Source organism: Carcharodon carcharias, chromosome 21 (genome assembly GCF_017639515.1).
Source record: "Carcharodon carcharias isolate sCarCar2 chromosome 21, sCarCar2.pri, whole genome shotgun sequence".
NCBI lineage: Eukaryota > Metazoa > Chordata > Chondrichthyes > Lamniformes > Lamnidae > Carcharodon > Carcharodon carcharias.
Window position 1 is genome coordinate 64,946,691 of NC_054487.1, and position 21,222 is coordinate 64,967,912.

General features: G+C 41.8%; 1 protein-coding gene across 8 annotated transcripts in view; it reads left to right on the plus strand.

Moving 5' to 3' along the window:
• Positions 1 to 21,222, plus strand: part of mettl25 (methyltransferase like 25) — a 91,189-nt gene that overhangs the window by 43,306 nt on the left and 26,661 nt on the right. For all 8 annotated transcript variants that reach the window (XR_005946451.1, XM_041215963.1, XM_041215964.1 and 5 more), the window contains exons 6-7: positions 9,074 to 9,168; positions 9,288 to 9,317. Coding sequence is in view for 7 of the 8 variants with exons in the window: in XM_041215963.1 (XP_041071897.1) it covers positions 9,074 to 9,168; positions 9,288 to 9,317 (125 nt within the window). In the remaining variant the exon portion in view is untranslated. The remainder of the gene's footprint in view (positions 1 to 9,073; positions 9,169 to 9,287; positions 9,318 to 21,222) is intronic.

Genomic DNA, 21,222 nt, shown 5'->3' on the forward strand with positions numbered 1-21,222 from the left:
ACCTCACACAGTGCAGGAAGTTTTAAAAGGCTATTTCCTCCCCAGGTGTAGGCCCAAAAATAAAAATAAGGCATTAAGACTATTGGGAAAACCAGTCCTTTGGGATTAGGGCTCTATAACTTTAAAATTGTGTCCATTTTCACATTTTCTTCCTATATTTCTTAATATCTCCTAATGTTGCCCACCTATTGCCCATGCTCACAGGCTTCTGCTTCTGTTGCTGAGGGGCCATTTGCCACACTTATGCAGGACTAATCTAGGGTAACTCTACTCAACACCTCCTGCATGGCATATTGGAGATCAGTAGCTTACTATGTTGAGAATCGGGAGCATCAATCATTTTTCTGCCTTGTAGCACACCATATTGGACCTTCAGCATGCTGTACTATCATGCCACCTCCTGGGATCCTTTTTTTTAAAACAAAAACAGAATTACCTGGAAAAACTCAGCAGGTCTGGCAGCATCGGCAGAGAAGAAAAGAGTTGACGTTTCGAGTCCTCATGACCCTTCAACAGAACTTGAAACTTGTTTTTATCTCCTTTTTTAAAAATTGGCTTCGAGCAAATGGTTGGAAACACTACTTGGGGGGATGTCTCTGAGGTTTAAGTATACATCCTATTCAAGACAAGAAGGCACTTGAATTTTATATAGTGCCTGATATGACCTCGACATCCAGTACTCTACAGTGCTCTACAACCAATGAAATACTTTTGTAGTCACAGTTGTAATGTAGGAAACGGGCAGCCAATTTTCACACAGCAAAGCCCCACAAATAGCAATGTGATAATGACCAGATAATCTGTTCTAGTTTTCTTTTTTAAATAAAACTACTTTGGCAGTACCTCAGTTGTATAGTATAATTACCACTCCATTTCGCAGAAGCGCTTTTGTCATGCCAGTGAAATTGGCAAAGGATGCTGCAATCGGTACATGATAGTAAATTCCATTATCACAATAGTGATAAAATACATTACTTGTCTTGACAAAGAAAGAAGTAAAAATAATCTACATATTAATAGCACTATAACACATCAGAGAAACATTGAAAGCATTTTTTATACAATGATTGTTTTGAAGTGTATTAACTATTGTTAGGTTGGCTCAACTGACAACTATTTTGTGCAGAAATAGATCCCATGAACAGCAGTGAGGTAAGTGAGAAGTTAGACCTCTTTTGGTGCTTGCAATGTAGAGTTGTAACCTTCAGTTAACAGTGTAAAAAGGCCTGCCAACTACTTTCCTTCAACCTGAGTGTTGGGGAAGAAGGAGAATGATTCACTTCAGATTTATTGCATGCTGAAAACTAATTGTAGTTATGGAGAGAATAATTTAGAGCTGATTTCAGGAGGTATTCTTTATCTTTCCCTTGCGTTATTTTCATCACAACTGCTGTCAGATCAAAAGCCTTCCTAAAATTTGGCATTAAACTTCCGAATCACAAGTGGTGATATTACTTGAGGACAGGATTTATGTACATTATTTATGAGCATTTAGATTAAACTCTAATGTTGTCGACCATCTCCATTGTGACCCTAGTCACAACCATATCACTCCATTTAAAGTCTCAAGATGAAATCTACAAATATACATCAAAGCATCACATAGTGCTGACAGAATTAAATATTATCCCACACTTAAGAATGCACCGATTGCTTTACACACTGTACCAATGCCATAGAACTTACCATTTTCACATTATTCCAGTTACCTCCAAAGAATTCTTTGTTATAATTAAAGAGCAGAGAAAACTACTTGATTCCAGTCTTGTGGATTCAGCTGCATTCATGCTTTTCCATCCTCTCATATTACTCCCCATAGTTTGAATTTGGCTTTCGTTTCAACATAATCCCTGCCAGTAACTGGATTTAATGATGTACTGAGTCTTGTACTACTACCTCACTTGCAGCTGTGTCTGATCCTTGGTTGGTTCTGTTTTGCATTCATTTTTTATTCCATTTATCTGGCAGCAATTTAGCCATTTTCTTTCTTTCTGTGGCTGTCTTTGTGTTGTTTCATTGGCCCCCATTTATTTCCCACAAGGTGCCTTCAGAGTAGTCAGTAACTTGACTGTGATATCTTACCTTTGAATAATATAATTTTGTCAAAATATTTACGGTCTGAACTGCATGTGTTATAGTTTGAACTTAACAAGATGTGTGTTTTATATTGAAATGCTATTGTCACAGGAAATTGATATGGCTTCTATTGTCATCAAATATGAAGGAGAAGTGTATTTTACTGAGAGGTCACACGATCCTAAGCATTAGGAAGGGAGATATATTAGTGTCTTTCAACAATTACTTAGTATTCTTGTTGTGCTTTAAAATTGCTGGTTTGAGGCAGCCTCAGAACAAATGTGTACATTCTCACTGACGTCCAATGAAGAGTTTGGAGTTTCCAGTTTTCTCCCCAAAACGATGCTTTAAGGTGGACTATGGAAGAATCAGTACTGAGTCCAATATAGCTGCTGCACGTGGCCTGCGGCAGATGCTGAGGGAACGAACAAGGGGGAATAACATACTTGACTTCATCCTTACCAATCTACCTGTCGAAGATGCATCTGGCCGTGACAATATTGGCAGGAGTGATGACCGCAGAGTTCCTGTGAAGACGAAGCCCCGTCTTCACGTTGAGGATACCCTCCATTGTGTTGTGTGGCACTACCACCGGGCTAAATGGGATAGACTTAAAAAAGATCTTGCAACTCAAAAGTGAGCATAAGGCACTGAATGTGGGCCATCACCAGCAGTATAATTGTATTTAATTACAATCTGTAACCTTGTGGCTTGGCATATCCCTCACTCTATCATTACCATCAAGATAGGGGAATGACTCTGGTTCAATGAAGAGTGCAGGAGGGCATGCCAAGAGCAGCGCTAGGTATACCTAAAAATGAGATGAAGCTACGGGATTACTTGCATGCCAAACTGGCATAACAACATGCGATAGACATGATCTCATAACCAACAATCAACAAAGCTGTGCAGTCCTGCTGCGTCAAGCTGTGAATGGTGATGGGCAATTAAACAACTAGTTGGAGGAGGAGGAGGCTCCTCAGATATCCCCAATCTTAGTGATGGGGTAGCCCAGCAAATCAATGCAAAAGAAAAGGCCGAAGTCTATGAAATCATCTTCAGCCAGAAGTGTGGAGTGGATGATCCATCTCGGCCTCCTCCTGAGATTCCCAGCATCACAGATGCCAGTCTTTAGCCAATTCAATTCACTCCACATGATATCAAGAAATGGCTGAAGGCACTGGATACTGCAAAGGCTATAGGCACTATTACATTCCATCAATAGCACTGAAGATATGTGCTCCAGAATTAGTTGCTCCCTGAGCCAAGCTGTTCCATTGCAGTTACAATACTAGCATCTACCCAACAGTTTGAAAAATTGCCTCTCCACAAAAAGCAGGACAAATCCAACCTGGCCATTTACCACCCCATCAGTCTACTCTCGATCATCAGCAGAATGGTGGAAAGTGTCGTCGACAGTGCTATCAAGCAGCACTTTCTCAGCAATAACCTCCTCACTGATGCTCAGTTTGGGCTCCGCCAGCGCCACTCAGCTGCTGACCTCATCACAACCTTGGTCCAAACATGGACAGAAGAGCTGAATTCCAGAGGTGAGGTGAGAGTGACTGCCCTTGACATCAAGGCAGCATTTGACTGAGCATGGCATTAAAGAGCCCTAGCAAAACAGGAGTCTGTTGGAATCAGAGGGAAAACTTTGTGCTGGTTGGAGTCATACCTAGCACAAAGGAAGATGGTTGTGGTTGTTGGAGCTCAATCACCTCAGTCCCAGGGCATCACTGCAGGAGTTCCTCAGAGTAGTGTCCTAGACCCAATCACCTTCAGCCACTTCATCAATGACCTTCCCTTTATCATAAGGTCAGAAGTGGGGATCTTTGCTGATGCTTGCTCATTGTTTAGCAGTCTGTGTCCACTTGCAGCAAGACCTGGACAAAATTCAGGTCTGGGTTGATAAGTGGGGAGTAATGTTCATGCCACACAAGTGCCAGGCAATGACCATCCCCAACAAGAGATAATCTAACCGCCTCCCCTTCGCATTCAATAACATTACAATCGCTGAATCCTCCACTATCGACATCCTGGGTGTTACCATTGACCAAAAAATAAACTGGACCAGCCATATAAATACAGTGGCTACAAAAGCAGGTCAGAAACTGGGAATTCTGCAGCAAGTAACTCACCTCCTGATTCCCCAAACCCTGTCCACCATCTACGAGGCACACGTCAGGAGTGTGATGGAATAATCTACTTGCCTGGAGAAGTGCAGCTCCAACAACACTCGAGAAGCATGACACCATCCAGGACAAAGCAGCCCGCTTGATTGGCACCCCATCCACCACCTTAAACATTCACTCCTTCCACTGCTGACTGACAGTGATAGCAGTGTGTACTATATACAAGATGCTCTACCTGCTAGAAGGACAAGGGTGGCAGATGCATAGAACACCACCTCCTGCAAGTTCCCCTCCAAGTCACACAACATCCTGACTTTTAAATATAAATAAATACTGTGGCTACAAGTGTTTGTTCCTTCACTGTCGTTGGGTCAAAATCCTGGAACTCCGTCCCTAACAGTACTGTGAGTGTATCTACGCCACATACACTGCAGTGGTTCTTGAAGGAAGCTCATCAGAACCTTCTCAAGGGCAATTTGGGACAGGCAGCAAATGTTGGCCTAGCCAATGGTGCCCACATCCTATGAAAAAATAAATTAAAAAAAGAATCCTGGCCATACCCTTTGTTCAGATGTATGCAGTTTCCGACAGATTGTATATTGTTAAGAGATTTATCTTTCCCAGTCCAATTGTAATGCTGTTACTGTTGGCATGGCTAAGATTAGTTAACTCAGGCATAACCTAGAGATAAATGTTTGGCCTTCCTAGGCCAGAATTTTCCAGCCCCATTGGTGCTCGGTGTCATGGCGTGTGGGGGGAACGACAATATGGCGACACAGCCAACAATCGGTTTCATGCCGTTGTGAAACCAGTTTGCGATACCGCTCCACCCGTCAATGGCGGGCCACGTTTCCCACTGCACATGTCAGGAATCTAATTTCAATACTTCCGCATCTCATTATAAGCCCTGCTCACTGGAATCATCCCCCCATGCTGGATCATCCGGCACCATGTCGACGTATTTCACAACTGTACATAAGTGATGTGCACCTGACAAGCTGCACTTCGCTTGGGACTTCGAGGTTTGTTTGTCCACCTTGCTTCGCGGTCATCAGCACCAGGCTTCTCAGACAGCACTACATCACTTTTAGGGGACTCACAGGCAAGTCTGTACCTACCAGACCAGTCGTAAGGTAGAGGTGGCTTTTCAACGGCTGTCTGTCTAGGTCTTGCTTGGGGAAGGGGGAGAAGTGGCCTAAGGCAAAGTAAAAGGCTGCAGGGCAAGAGCTAGATGGGGAAGGTGGGTTTCCCAGGGTGTGTGTGGGGGCACATGTTGATCCGTGCAGATTTGTATGCAAAACAAAAATAGTTGTAAAATCCTTTGCGACTGCCTCAAGATGGTGAGGGCTAAGGAGGCAGTCTCCAGGGGAGATAAGGCCAGATTGAGATGTGAGGGTGTGTGTGAGAGAGTGAGTGGTGATGTCCCTTGAGCTGGCAGTGAGTTAGATGCCAGTGAATGTATGAGGGTCTTGTGAGTGTGTGAGTTTATTGTGATAAGATGGTTACCTTACCCTTACAACATGGATGAGATCATTCATCCATTTTCAGCACTGGATGGCCAACCTCTTCCGTGCATCATTGGCACTGACCGCCTCTGCCACTGCCTCCCAAGTTGGAGTGGTGAGACGAATGAGCCTCCTGTGGCCAGAGTGGGGTTAGAGGACATTGTGGCGGGCCCCCATGGCATCCAGAAGGCGTCCCAGGGATGTGTCACTGAATCGGTTTGCTGCACTCATCTTGGCTTTTGGGGGCCGTGTCTTCACCGGAGCAATCCTGGGCTGTAAGCGTTGAGAAGTGTGTGCGCGGGCGCAGTTTAAATATGGGGCCCTGTGTGAGGAACCGGCGAGGTAATGGCATGGCGGGCCAATTGGAGGCCGCCCACCATCGAGACGGAGAGTTTCCTGTAACTGCATAATGAATGAGGCGAGAATGGAACTATATAGTGTCAAAACCCGCCATTGTAGCCAGTGGGTACAACAATTTTTTTCCCCGCCCATTACCACACTTTGTGCAAATCTGGCGCAATTCCACCCCTAGTCTGTATGGTTCAGTATCTCCAGAAATTGTACTTTTGTAGTTTTGCCATATTTGGAACCTCTAGACAGGAGTTTTAAAGCATACAACACAGTACAGTAGCAAGCACCAGATAAAAAGTACCAGTAGCTGTGTACATATTTCCCTTTTAACATTTAGAATTGTACAGTATTTCAATTTCAATTTTCCTTGAAGCAAAGGATTTGACAACTATTTTTGTTTTGCATTGAACAAATTTGGATATAAACTGATATTTATGTTAAATGAAGATCAATGATAATGTCTGCATTTGGCTAGGTTTAACCCAACAGTCCTCTCATCACTCCATTATTATTAACCATAAGGAGCAGAAGTAGGCCAATTGGCCCATTGAGTGCGCTCCGCCATTCAATAAGATCTTGGCTGATCTGTTAATCCTCAACTCCATTTTCCTGCCTTTTCTCCATAACCCTCAATTCCCTTACTGATTAAAAATCTATCTCAGCCTTGAATATACTTGACAACTCAGTCTCTGTGGTAAAGAATTCCACAGATTCACTACCATCTGAGAGAAGAAATTCCTCCTCATCTCTGTCTTAAATGGGCAACCCCTTACTCTGAGATTATGCCCTCTGGCCCTAGACTGTCTCAGCATCTACCCTGTCAAGCCCTCTAAGAATCTTATATGTTTCAATAAGGTCACCTCTCATTCTTCTAAACTCTAATGAGTACAGGCCCAACCTACTCAACCTCTGTTCATAAGAAAATCCCTCCATCCATGTGATCAACCCAGGTGAACCTTCTCTGGACTGCCTCCAATGCCATTATATCTTTCCTTAGATAAGGGGACCAACTTGTTCACAGTAGTCCAGGTGTGGTCTAACTAGTGCCTTATATAATTTTAGCAAGACTTTCCTATTTTTATACTCCACTCCCTTTGAAATAAAGGCCGACATTCCATTTGCCTTCAATATTACTTGCTGAACCTGTATGCTAGCTTTTTATGATTCACGCATGAGGACCCCCAAATCCCTCTGTACTGCAGCTTTCTGCAGTCTTGCTCCATTTAAATAATATTCAGCTCCTCTATTCTTCCTGCCAAAGTGCATAACCTCACATTTTCCCACATTATATTCCATCTGCCAAGTTTTTGCCCACTCACTTAACCTGTCTATATCCCTCTGTAGACTCTTTGTGGCATGCTCACCGCTTGCCTTCCCACCTATTTTTGTGTCATCTGCAAACTTGATGATAGTACATCCACTTCCCTTATCCAAGTCATTAATATATATTGTAAATAACTGTAGCTCCAGCACTGATCCCTGTGGCACTCCATAGTTACAGGTTGCTATCCTGAAAATGCCCCCCTTATCCCAACTCTCTGTCTTCTATTAGTTAGCCAATCCTCTATCTATGCTAATATAATACCCCCAACACTATAGTTACTTAAGTAACTTTATGTGCAGTACCTTATCGAACGCCTTTTGGAAATCCAAATATATTACATCTACAGATTCCCCTTTATCTATCCAGCTTGTTACCTCCTCCAAAGAATTCTAACAAATTTATCAGGCATGATTTCCCCTTCATGAAGCCATGCTGACTCTGCTAGATTATATTATGCATTTCCAAATGTTCTGCTATGACATCCTTTATAACAGACTGTAATATTTTGCCAATGATGGGATGTTAAGTTAACTGGCTTATAATTACCTGCTTTTTGTCTCCCTCCCTTTTTGAATAAGGGTGTTACATTTCTAATCTTCTGGGACTTTTCCAGAATCTAAGGATTCTGAGCACATCCACTATCTGTGCATCTACTTCCTTTACTATCCCTGGATGCAACCCATCAGGTCCAGGGAACTTATCATTTATCGGCCGTTCGCCCCATTAGTTTCCCTAATACTGTTCTCATGATAGTTATTGTATTAATTTCCTCCCAACGCCCAGCCGCCCTCCCCACCCCGCCCCTTGATAATTTAGTATTTTTGGAATGCTGTTAGTGTCTTCTACCGTGAAGACTGAAGCAAAGTATTTATTCAACTCCTCTGCCATTTCCCGTTTCTCCATTATTATTTTCCCAGCCTCATTCTCTAATTCTTATTGTACTGCTGCATAAAAAGATAAGATTTTGTAATACTTAGTAAAAAAAAGGAAGAAGTGTTACCGTAGAATAATTTAAAAAATAATCTTAAACATCCCTCTTTTTCTCTCAGATTTGGGCTCTAACTCACACTGATGGAATAAATGTTTGATTTTTCTACTGGTTGCAAGGATTGTACTGAACCCATTGACCTGTCCATACCACAAAACGTCCCACAATTCAGCAAAGATTGGCACTAAGGTAGACATCTTCCTGAAAAGGCCACAAAGAAGGCTATTTTGAGAAATGGCAAATTGCTACTGTAATGAGCATTCTTCTAAGGCTAGACTTAAGGCATATTGATGGGACACAGCAGTGCTTGATACTGACATTGGAAGAAAACTATAGGGAAGAATTCCATTCCCTGGTATTGACATCTTTTATGCTGTGGAACACAAAAGTAAAATTTGAAATACATATAGTACTGCTGAAGGTTGTAAATGGCATTGTAATAAAGTTAATTGAGAAACAAGAAAGCCCAAATAACTTAATAACCATGGACGACCATACAGTACCTCAACATTGAGAACAAGCAGCTATTTAGTTTGAGTTATTGCATTGTCTTCAAATACTAGTTTTCTTGATTAAGTTTTCTAGACTAACTGATGCATTAGCAATTACTTCTCCAAAAATAGCATCTTAAAATTATTTCAAAATATGAGTGCGTGTGAATGAAGATAATGAGTTCTTCATTTTTCTTTCTCTGCAGAATGCTGTCAGGGACCATGGGGGTTTCCTATGAGTCAGTACTTGAGAGGCAATGTCTGGCGTTGTGGACGGAACGCTAGAATGTCTGCATGTCTGGTACATTTTCACATATGTCTTGCAATTTACTGCATGTGATGCATCACTTTTAGTAAATATAGGTTTATAGAGTCATCCAATTCAAAGTTTAAAAATCTTGTTTTCATCTCACTTTGTAGCCATTAGAAAGAGTGACAGTTGGCCATGGGGTAAGTGCATCCATTTATATTCTACCTTTGACAACCAATGAATATGGTCATTTGATTTTAAACTTCACTGTAATTGTGGTTTATGGAACTTTAATTTCCCTTTCTTAGAGTCAAATAATATGAAAATTTGAATAGCGATAGCATTATAGAATGTCTTGGAAATGGGAATAATTTACCAGCTTTGGGACAAAATACATGTACTATGGACTGACTTCTATAGTTCAGAAAGTATAAGCATGCTTTTCCAATGAAGCCAATGAATGCACAGTTTCTTTCCCTCTGCATAACAACCAAGGATTGGAATTCTCATCATATGGCATTTGTACAGTACTCAGATAAAACCCAAGCATATTTTTGTAAGGAAACTATTGTAATTGACTAATGGATGTAATGTGTAGGTTCACAAATTTAACATCATATCTCAGGGCTGATACTGCCCAACTTAATCAAGGACATTCCCAGATTAGACCTCTGTTCTAGGCTTAGTTATCTGATCTCAGCTAAACTAGTGGTGGGGCAATAATTTAATTCATTATCCACAAGCTAAAGGAAGAATAGTTAGCCAGGGTTCCTGCTCCTGATCATTATCCATATTTCTTGCAGCAAAGAGCAAAAATATGCTTGAGCATATGTGGTGCTCAACTGGTTTGGTCACCCAGCAACAGATTTGGCTGACTAGATCAGCCAAGGTCAGACCTTGCTGTCCTTTATCAAAACTGTTCACTTCTCTAGGGTCATCCTGGAGAACAAAGATGACTCCACCACCGAAAAATTCCTTAAACCACCTCTTCCATCCCCCCTGCACACTCATCTTCAACAAAAAGTAGATCGTGGGCTTCCCTATCACTAAGGTGGAGACCATCCATTCAACTGCATCTGGTGCATTTCTTTCCTTCCCACTTGCCCATCATACCCCTTGTTGGCATTATCAAAAAACACATGGCTAGGTTTCTCCCATATGCTGTTGACATCCAACACTGCCTTACCCCTAACCATCTTGAACCGTCCTGTGCTGTGTAATCTGACATTCAGTCCAGGATAAACTGCAATTTCCTCTATGTTATCATGGGGAAGAACAAAGCCATCCCATCTCTGGACATTCTGAATCCACACCTCCCCATCGCAACAGTTGTCTTCTTCCGCCTCCATAATATCACTTTTGTAATTCCAGACTAGTGTAAAGAAAATACAATTTTTTTTTCAATATTACTGTGGGAAACTGTGAAGCAAGCTTGTGGGGATTGTGTGTGTGTGTGTGTGTGTGTGTGTGTGTGTGTGTGTGTGTGTGTGTGTGTGTGTGTGTGTGTGTGTGTGTGTGTGTGTGTGTGTGTGTGTGTGTGTGTGTGTGTGTGTGTGTGTGTGTGTGTGTGTGTGTGTGTGTGTGTGTGTGTGTGTCTAATTTAATTAGACTGAAGACAGTCAGACTGCAAGGTTTAAATCATGAAAGGGTTAGATGTAAAGCAGACATTTTGAAATAGAAATGAGTGAGCTAAGATGGGTTACCAGTAGATACAGCATGAATAGGAATTTGCATTAGGAAATAAATGAGGAGTTGAACTTTTAGCTGGTAAATTTCAAAGGGAGAAAATGAAGTTTTAAAACTGGCAAAGAACATAAGTTATATAAAGCAAAGTTATTAAATTTATTTTTCCCGAAAGTGGTGGCCATAAAGACAACATGAAAGATTCTTGGTTCTGGGAAAGGTAAATTTCAAAAAACAGTTAAGAACAATGGGTTTAAAGATGAAAGGGGAAAAATGTATTTAAGGAAATGTTGAAAGCTGTGTTAGGTGTGTGTGGCCATGTGATCTTGAAGAGTGTGCTGCACGAGCACAGTCTTGCGAAGGAAGCAGCTTCTAGCCACCCTAGAGAAGTGTCTGGTTGTTCCAGAAAGCAGGGTTTTGAGGAACAACACCTCATCTTCCGACTAGGCACTTTACAGCCTTCCGGACTGAATATTGAATTCAACAACTTTAGGTCGTGAGCTCCCTCCCCCATCCCCACCCCCTTTCTGTTTCCCCCTTCCTTTTTTTTCCAATAAATTATAAAGATTCTCCTTTTCCCACCTATTTCCATTATTTAAAAAAAATAAAAAAAAAACCCCACTAGAGCTATACCTTGAGTGCCCTACCATCCATTCTTAATTAGCACATTCGTTTAGATAATATCACCAACTTTAACTTTAACACCTATGTGTTCTATTGTACTATTGTCGTTGACATCTTTTGATGATCTGCTTCTATCACTGCTTGTTTGTCCCTACAACCACACCATCCCCCCCACCTCTCTCTCTCTCTATCTCTCCGCCCCCCACACACACACCTTAAACCAGCTTATATTTCAACTCTTTCTTGGACTCGAACTCAAGTTCTGTAGAAGGGTCATGAGGACTCGAAACGTCAACTCTTTTCTTCTCCGCCGATGCTGCCAGACCTGCTGAGTTTTTCCAGGTAATTCTGTTTTTGTTTTGGATTTCCAGCATCCACAGTTTTTTTGTTTTTATCTCTGGGTTTTGCTACAATCCACCTTAGATTTCCATTATCGAGTAAGAGGGAGGGAGAAGCCTGTGAAATATTTCCCTTTTAGCAACAGTTTGGTGCCTTGCGTTATTGTTACTAAATGTTTTATAGATTAAGAATCTATAGCAACTGTTGCCTGGAAAAGGGTGTTCATTTGAGAGTCTAGCTAAGTAGAAATCTTTTAAGAAATACAGTAAGACTAAATTTAACTGTGCAACTGTAATCATGTGTGTTTAAGTTTTCTTTTGTTAATAAATGTTTTAATTTAATTTTAAAACCTCCAAAAGTGGTAGTGGAATCTTTACTTCTAACTTCAGTACACATACCTTCTCGTAATAAATACAAATTGCAAAACCGCTGTGATAGCCTGACTAAGTTTCCCTTTGGTATTTGGTCAGACTGGCAAATACCACCTGCCATATCATAACACTAGTCTATTGCAATGGTTTGCTGTCTGGCCTCCAATCCTCCAGAAAATTCCAGTTTATCCTAATCTCATGCCCATATCATATCCTGTTCCGAGTCCCACTCAACCCTGTGCTCACTGAGGTTACATTAACTCCGAGTCCCCCAATGTCTCAATTCTAAAATATTAATTTCTTCATTATCCCTTATTTTCCTTCATGGCCTCACCCCTCCCAATCTCTCTAACATGCTGCAGCCCTACAACTCTCCAAAAACTCTACTTACTTCTGACTCTGGCCTTCTCTTCATCGCCCGCTCCCTTCGCCCCACCAGTGATAACAGTTACTTGAGTCATCTTCACTCAATGCTCTGGAATTCCCTCCCTGAACTTCACTGCCTCTCCGCCCTCCCCCTCCTTAAAACCTACCTCTTTGATCAAGTGCATCCAAAGCTTGATTGTGTTTCTTTGAAGCATCTTGAGATATTTTTCTATATTAAAGCCGCTATGTAAGTGAGCATTCTTGGTTACATTTCACGTAAATGTTGTTTTAGAATTGGTTAAAGCTGGATGATAAAACATCTCCTATTGTTGAATTGTGTGTATTTGTGAGGAATGACCTTTTTAGTGAGATACTGCAGGGCTGCCAGTGCTTTTGGAACCATACTCCAGCATAACCCATAGAGGAGAATCAGAGGAAGAATTATTTTTGATTGTGTAAAAGTATTGGACTTTTTCTTGATTTAATTCAAAATACTTTCATCTTAACAGAGAGACTCGAGAATACTAGGCAAAACTTTTGTTTTTATTATTTTTGAAGTTTGAGTTTCATAAGGGGTACTGTTCTTTCTTAGAATTCTTAAAGCACTCGATAGTTCATGTGCAAATTCTAAGGAAGTTCCTCTCCAGCATGAATGGATATAATTTCTGTCATGGTTTGACATATGTTCCACATTATTTCTTGGTAGAAGGATATGAGCTCCCTTCAAACTGAGCATTTTGTTATCCCTTTGCTAATGTGATGAACATTATTGACAAAGAGTTAATCTGAACCTTACTCCTGCCCCCGCTTTGTTCTGTTGTTTGGTTCTTCATGCATAGATATGTAATGAATTAGAGAACTATTTAAATAGTTTGCGATGTCCTTTACTGCATTTAGTAAAGGAAATGTTTTGTAACATATGCCGGAATTTTCTGGCGGAAGAGGCCTGAATCTGGCAGTCCCATCCTCGAGCACAGCACCTACCATTTTTGCGGGGGCAGGAATGGGCCCCCGTCAAGATTCGCGCATGAGCATTTTGCGGAGGAAACTGGCCATAGAAATCGAAAGCTGCCTTCACTCATGTGTGATTTTGACGTGTGAGGTGTCTGAAATCCAGTGTGCACAGTTTAGACCCAGTAGGAGCAGGTCTGAACTTTGCGAATTTGTTCGGAAAGGCAGGATACCCTTTTGGAGAGGCAAGCTACCCCTTTAGATATGACCCCAGGACACCTTTGGTGGAGATCAGGTGCCCTTTGAGGGAAGTGAGGTGCCCTTTCAGAAAAGCCAGGTGCCCTTTTGGAGAGATAAGGTACTCTTTGGGAATGTTAAAATTAGGCATGAATGTGTGTAAAAAATGTATAAGCTCATCGGAACTGTGAAACTCATTGGAACTGTCAAAAACAACTGTCAAAAATATCAAGATGAACTGTCAAGAGGAGCTTTCAAAAACAACTGTCAAAAGTGTTGAGATGAACTGTCAAGAGGAGCTATAAAAAACAGCTGTCAAATGTGTCAGGATGAACTGTCAAAAGGAGCTGACCAGGCATTTCAAACTCCTGCCCTTTAACTCTTTGAAAAAACTGTCTGGAGCACTAATAAAAATGATTGCTTGCTATTTTACTCCATTGGTTGTTATAAGCCTTAGGGCTACCACTACTGGATTAGTGCTGCATGACTGTTTTCACAACTGTCCATTGCAGGGTAGGGTGCCTGCCATTTAAAAGTTGAATGACAGCTTAAAGTGGTTTTAGGCTCTTTGAAGTGAGACTGTTAATTCCAATGCTTGTTTTTGTAAGGGATTGTGCAATTGAATGAAATGTTTATTGTTATAAGGGACAATGTAGTTGAAGGACTTAAATGTCATAAGTGGTTTTTTATGAATGAGTTTTTTTTTAAAGTCAGCAATAGACACTTGGAACTTTATTTTATTTAATCGCAGCATGAGTCCTGAGGTTTACCCTTGGTGGATGCTGGGTGAGTTGGCATGACAAATGTAAGACTAAAGGGTGGTGGGGTCATGAGTTGGCATGAATTGGCACTAAGTTGGCATAGGGGCTGTAAAGGGCCTTGAGGGGTGGGCATGGATTGGTATGGAAGGTATGAGGGGCCATGGGGGTGGTCAGAGATACATAGGTTGGCATGGAAAGTATGAGGAACCATGGTGGCGTGGGGGCATAGGTTGGCTTGGATGGGTGGGGCATGGTCATGGGGAGTGTGTGAGAGGTGAAGGGCGGAGGGCTGTTTTTTTTTAAATGTCTTTGACAAAGTGCTGGTGTTCCAAGGCAGACCTTCCACCTAGCCTGCCTCCACACCAGGCATTCTGTGCACTCATTCTGAGGGCAACAAGTCTGGCTTCCAGGGATCCCTGCTACCTCAGAACAAAATCTCAACTTCTGGGGCATTTTCTCCTGGTTCAGGTTTGCAGAGCCAGGAAATGCCCAACTCTGTTCTCCCAACCTGGGAGCGAAAATTCAGACCCATGTCTACAAAGATCCATCAAGGACAATGACCAGAGGAAAATGAGTGAACCACATATCCTGTCCCCATAAGCAAGGCAAGGCAATCACCTGAAGTATTCAACTGATGGAGACAAACCATTAAACCTGATAACTTGAACAATGGGATCCCGGCTGAAAGGGGAGATTCCCAGACGTGAACTAAAAGAGGATGTACACCAGTGATGATCATGTTGGAATCACAGGGTGACAGTCATGTGACAGGCCCACCCTTTATGTGTTTAAATTTCAACTTTCTCTGCAGTAAGAGGACAAGCAGCTGACACGCTGCTCAGGAGAGAAGACTGAGTGAGGTCCCTCCTTCCTCGCCCTCCAACTTATTTTTGCAAGTTTTCTTAAGTTTAAATTTTATATTATGAGTTAGGTTCTTAACAGCCTTGTTAAACAGAGCTGCATGGAGTGGCAGTTATCTGTCAATCAGCTGAAAGTATTGTCCCCCAATAGGTGATAATTATTGTAGCAGAAAGCTGAGCTAGTTAGTGAGTCATCAGAGGCTCTATGTGTAAACAGAGAGGTTTTGAACCCACACAGAGAGAGCGCAGGGACACGAGAGTACACGTGAGTGAGATGTAGATTGGGTGGGTAGTTGGGAATTTGGTTCAGGTGGAATTCAGTGCTGATGGGAAAAGAGGTGCTCTTTTTTCTACTTTTTCCAGCCTCCAGTTGGTGAGTTTCCTTCCTTGTCTCCAAGGATGAGTGTAACTTTCTATTACTTTATCTGTGTAAGTTATTAACTAATTGACTAATTCAATAAATTAGAAATGTCAGGGCTGGTGGTGTGCCATGACTGCAACACATGGGAACCTGTGGATTGCATCGCAATCCCGGACAACCATTCCTGTTCAGATTGCTGAGCTGGAGTCTGTGTTGTGGATATTGTGGGGCATCAGGGAGGAGGAGAGTTATCTGGACACTTTGTTGCAAGAGGAAGTCACACCCCTTAGGTTAGGCAGAGCATTAGAGTTGATCAATGGTCAGGGTAGGCAGGTATGGGGAGCCAGCTTGTAGTAATGGAGGAGCCTCAGCCCTGACTTTGTCCAACACATACAAGGTGCCTGGTACCTGTGTGGATGAGGAGAAGGACTGCAAGGTGGATGTATGGTCTGACCATAGTACCATGGTGAAGGATGCCATTCAAATTGGGGGAGTGAAGAGGAATGTAGTAGTGACAGGAAAAAGTATAGTCCACGGGATAGATGCCGTTCTGTGCAGTCATGACTGAGAGTTCTGAAGGTTGCATTGCCTGCCCGGTGCCAGGGTTAAAGACATCTCCCTGTGGCTAGAGAGGAACTTGGAGTGGGAGCAGGAGGATCCTGTTGTCATGGTCCAGGTGGGAACCAATGACATGGGTAGAACCAGTAATGATGTTCTGCTAAGAGAATTTGAGGAGCTAGGGACCAAATTAAAATGCAGAGCAATCTCTGGATTGTTATCTGCGCCATATGCAAATTGGCATAAAGTCAAGCAGACCTGAGAATTAAACATGTGGCTCAAAGAGTGGTGTGGGAAGAAAGGGTTTCAATTCATGGGGCACTGGCTGAATACTCAGGGAAGAGTGAGCTGTTCCATTTGGATGGGCTCCAATTGAACCAAGCTGGGACCAGTGTCCTGGCCAGTTGTATAACTAGGGCTGTGGACTGGGCTTTGAACTAACAGGGATGGAAAGAGCTTGGATAAAGGGAGATTTAGAAATCCAAAGAGAAAGGTCGAGGCATCAGAACAATATAGCAATGTGGGTAAAGGTAAGCTGAGTAGGTCAGGGAGGGACAGAGAGCTTAACAAAGTTTGTACATCAGTGAATAAGGATATTGCAGTGAGCAGAAGTAACAATTTTAATTAAAGGTTCTTTGTTTGAATGTGCAAAACATTTACAATAAGGTAGAAAAACTAGTGGCACAAATAGAAATAAATGATTTAAATTTAATTGCCATTACAGAGAGATGGTTACAAGGCGATCAAGGGTGGGAAATTCCAGGGTACACCATATTTAGGAAAGACAGACAGAATGGCAGAGGAGGAGGTGTGGCTCTGATTGTAAAAGATGATGTAAGGACAATAGTGAGAAAGGATCTGGTCTCAGAAAATCCTGAAGTAGAATCAGTATGGGTGGAAATTAGGAATAGCAAGAGTCAGAAAACACTGATTTAAGTAGTTTATAGGCGCTCTGACAGTAGTTATATCATTGGGAAGAGCATTAAACAAGAAATTATTGGAGCTTGTAACATAGGCAATAATTGTGGAGGGACTTTAATCTTCATGTGGACTGAGACAATCAAATTGGCAAGAGTGGTCTAGGAGCTGATTTGTAGAATGTTTTCATGAAAGTTTCTTGGACTAATACATTGTGGAACCAACTGGGTTAAAACTAACTTAGATCTAGTATTGTGAAATGAAGCAGGGTTAATTAGAAATGGTGTGGTAAAAGATCCTCTGGGAAATAGTGATCATAATTGTGATCATTGAATTCCATATTAAGTTTAAAAGTGGCATATTCCAATCATAAACAAGAACCTTAAACAAAACCAATTACATAGGTATAAGGAGAGAACTGGCTAGGGTTAATAGGGTAAATAGACTAAAAGGTATGGAGATGAATGAACAGTGAGAAACATTTAAAGAAACAATTCAAAGTCTTGCACAAAAATACATTCTATTGAAAACAAAAACTCAACTAGAAAGACCCAGCCATGGCTCAATTTACTCAGGAGGTTAAGGATATTATTAGATTAAGAGAAGAGATTTACAATGTTGCAAAAAACGGTAGCAAGTTTGAGGATTGGGAGTGTTTTAGAAACCAGCAGAGGACCACCAAAATCTTGATAAAAAGGGAAAAAGTAGAATAAGCGAGTAAATTAGCCAGGAATTTAAAAACAGATTGTAAGAGCTTTTTAAGTATGTAAAGAGGAAGAGTAAACACTGGTCCCTGAGAAGCAGAGACAGGAGAAATTACCATGGGGTGAGGGGGGGTTGGTGGGGGGGTGAGGAAATAACAGAGGCATTGAACAAATATTTTGTGTCTGTCTTCACAGTAGAAGGCACAAGTTTCAAACCAGAAACTGATGGTAATCTAGGGGCCAAAAAAAACTTGAGGAAATTAAGGAAATTAACATCAGCAGAGAAAAAGCATTGGTAAAACTTGAGGGACTAAAATCTGACAAATCCCCAGGTCCTGATGGCCTACACCCTAGGTTCTAAAAGAGACAGCTGCAGAGACAGTGGATGTGCTGGTTTTGATTTTCCAAAATTCCTTAGGTTCGGAAGCAATCCCATTAGATTGGAAGTTGGCAAATGTTACACTACGTTTCAGGAAAGGAAGGAGAGAGAAAACAGGCCAGTTAGCATAACATCAGTTTTTGGGAAAATGCTGGAATTTATTATTAAGGAATTCTTAACAATGCATTTAGAAAAACATAGTATGATTAGAATAAGTCAGCATAGTTTTACCGAGGGGAAATCCTGTTTGACAAATTTATTAGCATTTTTTTGAGGATGTAACTAGTAGGGTAGATAATGGGGAACCAGTAGGTGCAGTATACCTGGATTTCCAAAAGGCATTCAAGAAGGTTATTAGGCAAGATAAGGGCTCATGGAGTTGGGGGCAGTGTTTTAGCACGGGTAGAGATTAGTTAAAGCCGAAAGTGGGCATAAAGGTTTTTTTTTTCAATTTGGCAGGCAGTGAATAGTGGAGTGCCACAAGGATCAGTGCTGGGGCCTCATCTATTTGCAGTTTATATTAATGACTTAGATGAGGAGTCAAGAGAGTAAGGTATTGAAGTTTGCTGATGATACCAAGCGAGGTGGGAAGGTATGCAGTGGGAAGGACACAACGAGGCTGCAAAGAGATTGAGACAGGTTAAGTGAGTGAGCAAAAAGATGGCAGATAGAGTATAATGTCGGGAAGTGTGAAGTTACTCACTTTAGCTGTAAGAGTAGAAAAGCAGAATATTTTTTAAAAGGTGTAAAACTTGTATCTGTTGATGTTCAAAGTGTCTCAGGTGTGCTTGTAAAAGGAATGCAGAAAGTTAGCATGCAGGTGCAGCAAGCAATGAGGAAGTCAAATGACATGTTAAGCTATTTTACAAGGGGAATGGAGTATAAGAATAATGAAGTCTTGCTGCAGTTGTACAGGGCTTTGGTCTGCACATTTAAGAAAGGATATACTTGCATTGGAGGCGGCACAGCGAATGATCACTCAATTGGCCCCTGCGATGAGGGTGTTGTCCTACAATGAAAGGCTAAGTAAATTGGGCTTATATTCCCTGGAATTTAGAAGAATGAGAAGTGATCTTATTGAAACCTACAAAATTCTGAGGGGCTTTGATAGATTCAGCGTGGATTTACGAAAGGGAAATCATGCTTGACAAATCGACTAGAATTTTTTGAGGATGTAACTACTAGAGTTGATGAGGGGGAGCCAGTGGATGTGGTTTATTTGGACTTTCAAAAGGCTTTCGACAAAGTTCCACATAAGAGATTGGCATGTAAAATTAAAGCGCATAAAGTGTATTGAGATGGTTAGAAAACTGGTTGGCAGACAGGAAACAAAGAGTAGGAATTAACGGGTCTTTTTCTGAATGGCAGGCAGTGACTAGTGAGGTACCAAGGGGATCTGTGCTGGGACCCCAGTTATTCACAATATATATTAATGATTTAGATGAAGGAACTAAATGTAATATCTCCAAATTTGCAGATGACACAAAGCTGGTGGGAGGGTGAGCTGTGAGGAGGGTGCAGAGATGCTTCAGTGTGATCTGGACAAGCTGAGTGAGTGGGCAAATGCATGGCAGATGCAGTATAATGTGGATAAATGTGGGGTTATCCATTTTGGTAGCCATAAAGGAAGGCAGATTATTATCTGAATGGCTATAAATTGTGAGAGGGGAATGTACAATGAGACCTGGGTATCCTTGTACACCAGTTGTTGAAGGTAAGCATGCTGGTGCAGCAGGCGGTAAAGAAGGCAAGTGGTATGTTGGCCTTCATAGCCAGAGCATTCAAGTACAGAAACAGGGATGTCTTGCTGCAATTGTACAGGGCCTTGGTGAGATCACACCTGGAATATTGTGTGCAGTTTTGGTCTCCTTATCTGAGGAAGGATGTACTTGCTATAGAGAGAGTGCAGCGAAGATTTACCCGACTGATTCCTGGGATGGCGGGACTGACATATGAGGAGAGATTGAGTCGATTAGGATTATATTCGCTGGAGTTCTGAGGAATGAGGGGGGATCTCATGGAAATCTATAAAATTCTAACAGGATTCTGGTAGATGCAGGAAGGATGTTCCCAATGGTGGTGGAGTCCAGAACCAGGGGTCACAGCCTGAGGATATGGGGTAGACCACTTAGGACTGCTGCACCTGCATGCTTACCTTCAGCAACTGGTGTACAAGGATACCCAGGTCTCATTGTACATTCCCCTCTCACTATTTATAGCCATTCAGATAATAATCTGCCTTCCTTTTTTGCTACCAAAATGGATAACCTCACATTTATCCACATTATACTGCATCTGCCATGCATTTGCCCACTCACTCAGCTTGTCCAAATCACACTGAAGCATCTCTGCACCCTCCTCACTTAGGACTGAGATGAGGAGAAATTTCTTCACCCAGAGAGTGGTGAGCCGGTGGAAGTCATTACCACATAAAGTAGTTGAGACCAAAACATTGTATGTTTTCAAGAAGGAGTTAGATATATCTCTTGAGGCGAAAGGGATCAAAGGGTATGGGGAGAAAGCAAGAACAGGCTATTGAGTTGGATGATCAGCCATGATCATAATGAATGGCAGAGCAGGCTTGAAGGGCCACATGGCCTACTCCTGTTCCTAGTTTCTATGTTTCTGTGTTTCTATTGTTTCTGCTGGTTAGGAGTGTAAAACATGGGGCTGCAGTCTCAGGATAAAGAGCCAATCATTTAGGACTGAGATGAGAAATTATTTCACTCAAAACGTTGTGAATGTTTGGAATTCTCTACTCCAGAGGGTTGTGAATGCTCCATCGTTGAATATATTTAAAGTTGGGATAGACAGATTTTTGGTCTTGAATGGAATGAAGAGATATGGGGAGCAGGCAAGAAAATGAAGTTGAAGCCCAAGATCAGACATGACTGTATGGAACAGGCTCAATGGGCCATTTGATCTACTCCTGCTCCTGTTTCATGTGTTCTTGTGTTCTTTTGAATCCTGTTTGTTGACTGTGACCACCCGGG